Below are 5,964 nucleotides of genomic sequence, written 5' to 3'. Positions count from 1 at the left end.
TATATATATATATATATATATATATATATATATATATATATATATATATATATATATATATTACTTATTATATGTTAATAAAATAGGGTTAATTGTTTCTACAAGTCGAGAACTGAACTCACAAAGACAGAAAGAGACGTTGTCACACACCCACCGCTCATGCCGCCCATCCGCCTAGGAGTATAAGGGTCGCCGGTCGCGCCTTCACCACACCAACCACTCAAATACTTAAAGATTTTTGATTGACTGATTCGGATTGATTGATTCATATAAGTGCCGGCTGCTTTTGTTCCTTTTTTTTTTTTTTGTTAAGATCGATTTTATAATAATTTTTTGTATACAATGTTGCTTAAAAAACATTAATCCGGAAGTGAAAAAAGAAAAAAGAAAAAAGAAAAAAAAAGTAAACAAATTGATCATCCGGAAACAAATTCTTCATATAGGGGCCTTTTTTTTTTTTTTTTAAATTTCGCCCAGGGGCCTATAAAACCTTTGGACCGGCCCTGCCAGCCTCATAGGAATTATGAATGAATTAAATCATGGTAATTCAACGGCTCTTTAAGTGAGAGGACCAGTGCCTAGTGTCCACGAGAAGTTACTCCACAAGGCAGTGCAACTCCCCCACACACTATAGTTGTTAGAACTCAACTATGCGTTTTTTAGTGTAATCTTTCGCTCGAGAACCGATTAAGTTATCTTTAGTCTTAAAATTTGAGTCCCTGAAATCTTGTGTTTTTCTTATCCAAAAATCCACCCAATCATGTCCCTACCTGATATTCTTTACACTACTTGAAAAGTTTTAATATCCCTATTTAGGAAAACTAATCATTAGTACTGAATGTCCCAACAACCCTTCCCGGTTACTGAGCCCCAAGTGGAACACTCGCCTTGAGACCGGGAGGAATACCCAACCCACCGCCCTTCTTTTCGGTCTCCAGTCCCTAACACCGACCTTGTCTTAATCACGTCATGTCCATCACATCTCTCCCATCCACTTGGCACTGCCTGTTTGACCGTCCAACCTTCAGCTTTCAAGTGGAGAACATGCCGGATCTGCAGCATGTGTTCCCTCCTCACCTATATGAGACCCATTTACTATTGAGAAAGAGATTTTTTTTCATCTAATTCAATTGCCCGAGATATGGGCAAGAATTAAGCACATCAAAGAAGATCTTTTTTTAAACAAGTGACCGGAGGGGATTTATTCCCTATACAAATGCATGTGTGGAAATGCAAGAGGAGATATACTCCACGCTTCATTGCTATCTCTAATCGTCTGTAGCACGACCTTCGTAGCATCACATAACTCAATGTCATCAATGATGTACCCTCATCTCATTTCATGAGAAGATGGACCCCACCCCAGACACAGTTGGTACACAAGAATGATCATTCACACCTGACTTTTGGAGTAATTTCACCACAAACAACCAACAAGAATGCCATTGCAGATTGCTTTCAATAAGGTCCCCTGCTAGCTTCGTCCTACAACCCACCAATTCTACTTCAGACTGCTCATCCAGTTAATACTTAACAGGTTAATTCAACATGTTCTAATTGTCTAATCATGTTGCACCTTTTTGAGCAGAGCTAGTGAACCAAAATGAGAAATAACGTGTGCTAATAATCTGTACTCTTTATATAAGAATGACTCAAAGAATCCAATGGAATAGCTCAAATGGCAAGTTAGCTCTCTTTGTAGGGAAGAATTCTATTATATAAAGACTGGTGGGGTGGTGGTGGGTGCCTAAAAGGACTTCCCTCCAAAAAAAAAAGAAGAAAACATTCCATTAAAAGGCACTACTAAATTTGTTAGGAAGATCGCCCCGACTTGAATTGGTTGGGAGAATTCCTACTGCAATAAAACGTCACTACAGTCTCTAGTTAACTCGGTTGTCGCCTTTAGGTCGGGAGTGTCGAGTTTACTGGTCAATAAAGATCGAGAATAATTTCTCTTTGAGAAGAGTGAGGTATGCTCGAGGGATATTCTCTACAAAAAATAATTTAATATTTTCAAAATGTATGAGTATATGACTAAGGAAGGAGTCATTTTAATATTTTCAAAATGCATGAGTATGACTAAGGAGTCAAATGAATATTCAATATTTTTGTACATATATATAAAGTATTCAATATCGTGTATTTAAATACCTAATAATAAATTATTATTATCTTAATTATTGCACAAAACATAAAAGAAATGAATTATGTGTGAAGTAAACTATAAACTATACAAAACAGACTGGGGGCGGCTAAAGAACCACAAAATATTATCTCTAATGACTAGATATTCTACGAATGGGACCCACGCGTATTACCAGAGAAAGCGATTGCAGCAATATAATAATAAGTGGATCTTCATTGTCTTCCCCTCCTGGCGGTTGATCAGTTCCAGAAATCCATGACGCGTTTGGGAAGCACATAAATGCACCTTAAAATATATGCGCGTGCACACAATCCCTAATGCAAAAAATAAAATGAATCTATTAAGCATATAATATATAAATATAAATATACTCAATCGCAAACTATAGTGTAGACCATGGTCCACAATGCATTGTGGACCATGGTCATAGCTGATACTGTAGTTGTGTTGAACGGATACTGCAGTTGTGTTGAAAGGGAACTGCAGTTGCACGGAACGGAAGTCGTTTCATCCATTCAACACAACTTCAGTATCCATTCAACACAACTACAGTTCCAGACGGATGAAACGCCATCTGTTTCGCGCGAATGCAGTTCCCTTTCAACACAACTGGAGTATCAGCCATGGTGCATGGTCCACAGTATACCGACTGCAATTCAACTATCAACTTAAGAGCATAGATCAATCTTTAGCTCTGATGGAATCTAAGTGAAGGATGTTCAGAATTTACATTTACAATCCCATGAAACAAGACTGCAACAAGAAATGGTAGAAAACATATTCTCTTCAAATTTTATTTCATATTGTTGATTACATTGGATGATCCGAAGAAAGATTGAATAAAATACAAGAATAGAATACCCAGAAACATTTATCTGTTTTTTCTTAAATCTAAAGATCAGTCTGTTCTTCCTATCCATTTCTGTTCCCATCCAACAGGGGAGTGTTGGTGTAAACTTTGAACCTACTGACTGACTGGCCTACATACAATCTTAGAACATATTAGTAAGAATATGAAAGAATATTTGAGATTAGCCATGGAGAAAATGCATGGCCACAGAGATTCCTTAAGCAACCACCTGCTCCTGATCTATGTACATTTGGTCTATCCAGGATGGGACGGAGTCGTGAACTCTGCGTTTCTGCTCTGAATCGTATAGACCAGCGCTGCCAGAGGAAACGTCTTTCACCAACGAATGAACCCACGAGACGTCTGGCTCGTCCGAGTGAGACGGAAGGAATGATGCTCGGGTTGAGGCGGGGCTTCCGTTTCGGGTGGCGAAGGAGGCGGATTTCTTGAGCTTGTTTAGCTCTTCGCCGTTGAAGCCCCAGTCGAGTTTCCCATCGGGGGAGCCCCAGTCTGACATTTTGGAGGTCATCAAGGGCGGGGAGTTGGAAGAGCGGGGGATGACTCCACCCCGGTCTATAAAACTGTGGCTGCGCTTTGCGAAGGCGGCAGACCTCGAGTTCATGACTGCGGCTGCTACTGCTGCAGAAGAGTCGTATCCGTATGTGGAGGGCTTCCTCGCGGGCGAGGATGAGATGTTGGAAGGATAGCTAGCTCGGAGTTGGTTCATGTTTTGGCGGATTTGAAGCCCGGTTGGGGATTGCAGCTGGGAGCTGCTGTTTCTCGCAACCTTTGGCGAGAGGCCCTGCAAATGGGACAAGGAAGAATCGAGGGAGCCGAAAACATCGTCAAGGTTAGTAGGCTTCAAATCCCCGAGCCTGTTGTAATCGCCATTCCAGCGAGATGGAGACGAGAGACCAGCCATCTCTTCGATCAATTGCTGCCTTTGCTGCTGCTGCTGAGTGCGGATACTCTCCAAGCTAAGCAATTCCATATCCGGGTCCAAATCCCGAGCATTCAAAGCCGTCTTTAGCCTGCTACCCGAAAGCTGTAAAGCTGGTGGGATGAAGTTCATCTTGTTCTGCCATGTGTTTCCACCCATCGGAGATGAGCAAGAAACCGTAGGTGACATAGGTGGAGTTGAAGTCGTGGGCATTAGCAACGAAGAACCGAGGGCCAAAGGGCCTAATGTTGCCGTGTCCATTGAACTCACTGAACCGGACTTTGGCGAAGGAATGGCCGAGCCAGTTGAAGCATACAGTGGGCGTAGCTCCTCGGGCTTGTGAGCAAAGAAGCACACTTTCCTCGAGCATCCGGTCTCATCCTTACATAAGCGGGTCTTATACTGAGCGGGATGAAGCCAGGACTCAAACACACCATGGGCAAACTCACAAGCATCTCCCTTTGCACAAGTCCCCTTCTTAAACTCGGGGCACGGTACACAAGTATAGGTATACTTGCTCGGGTCACGCCTCCTCGCGTTCTCCCCGGGATGAACAAAAGGGCACTCGGTCCAGTCATGAGAATAAGCCCTCGAGCAAGGCTTAACCTTGAAACTATACATCCTGAACTCATCAGTCCCATATATTCCAGTATTTATATCTGGCAACGACGTATCGATGGGATACTCTTTCTTCTCGCACCCTTCTTTCGCAAACAGAGGCGCCACCGCTTTCACTTGCTCTTCCTCCTCATCACCGAGCTCAACCTCGCCTCCTTTCAACAACAGCCCCAATGTTCTCCTCTTCAAATTGCCAGACAATTTCTGAAAACTCGCTATCAAGTCCCCGGGCTTGTTTCCATTGGCATCGAGAGCATTAACATCAGCATTCGCGCCAACAAGCACCTTGGCAACCTCAAGAGACGAGTCGGATCCCCCAGCAACGACACAGTGAAGGGCGGTCGCCCCATCCGAGCCACACGCCATGTTCACATCAACCTTCCCAGTTCCAATAATATACTTGAGAACCCCAGTGCTCCCATACATGGAAGCAATTGCAAGGGGGGTTCTCTCCTCCAATCCCATCTTCTTTGACCCAATTTTCCTTCCATACCAAAGGCTCAACTCATTAACATCACAACCCTTCTCTTCTACCTCACAAATGAACCCAGCCACATCATCTGTGGCTGACAATTCAAGCAACTTTGAGTAACTCTTACACAAAACCCCATTTTTCTTCTCCATATCTAAATCAAAAGAGCACAGTTTAGCCTTGGAGCCACTGCACATCAGACCCTGCAAGTTCACAACCACCAAACTCAATTCAGATACATCATCCATATAAACCTCAACTCAAATCAAAATCCCAATAATTATATACATATTTAGAGTGGGGAGAGGGTTTATAAAGGCTCTCCCTGTTCACACAAACCATAATTATAAAGTCATGAAACTTTGGGTGTTTTTTCAAATTTCAAGATTCAACTAATTGAGGAAAATACACATAACACCTGGAATTAGGTCAATAGATTTAACTACCCATTTCAAAAAAGAATCAAACTTTCACATTTATGTACACATCCATGCAAAAACCCTCAAAAGAACTAACCAAAAACCATATGAACAAATTCAAATTTCTGATAACAAAGATCCAATCTTTTTCTTAACATACCTCGAAATGGGTAAGAATTGTGTTGGGAAGAAGCTGATTCAGAAGGAATGAGAATGATTAATGGGAATAGAGCTTTGTTTTAGCTTTGATTGAAAATGGTGGGGTGAGCTGTGAAGATAGAGAGGAATCGAGGAGGGGGTGGGTTTATAAGGAGAAGGGGAAAGGGGTAGGGGAAGGGGGGAGGAAGGTGTGACTTTTCTTCTCACTGGTTTCTCTCCCTTGTGGGTTTTCTTTTTTCTTGATTTCGCGTTGGTCAAAAGTCAAAGCTTCAAAAGGGTTCTGGGCCCCACCTCACACCTCTTCTGTGTCTTACTGGCTCCCACCTAAATGCAAATGCAAATGCAAATGGGAATGAAATG

At 42.2% G+C, this 5,964-nt stretch overlaps 1 protein-coding gene across 1 annotated transcript; it reads right to left on the bottom strand.

Moving 5' to 3' along the window:
• Positions 1–2,912: 2,912 nt before the first annotated feature.
• On the bottom strand, positions 2,913–5,759 carry LOC115998759 (zinc finger CCCH domain-containing protein 47-like). Its single transcript, XM_031238411.1, has 2 exons — positions 5,606–5,759; positions 2,913–5,229 (listed from the first exon to the last, which is right to left on the bottom strand). Exon 2 carries the CDS (start codon positions 5,221–5,223, stop codon positions 3,214–3,216), a length of 2,010 nt encoding a protein of 669 aa, XP_031094271.1. The 5' UTR covers positions 5,224–5,229; positions 5,606–5,759; the 3' UTR covers positions 2,913–3,213.
• Positions 5,760–5,964: the final 205 nt, after the last annotated feature.

Source organism: Ipomoea triloba, chromosome 12, assembly GCF_003576645.1.
Source record: "Ipomoea triloba cultivar NCNSP0323 chromosome 12, ASM357664v1".
In the NCBI taxonomy this organism is placed as follows: Eukaryota; Viridiplantae; Streptophyta; class Magnoliopsida; order Solanales; family Convolvulaceae; genus Ipomoea; species Ipomoea triloba.
This window is presented reverse-complemented; position numbering and strand designations above follow the sequence as displayed.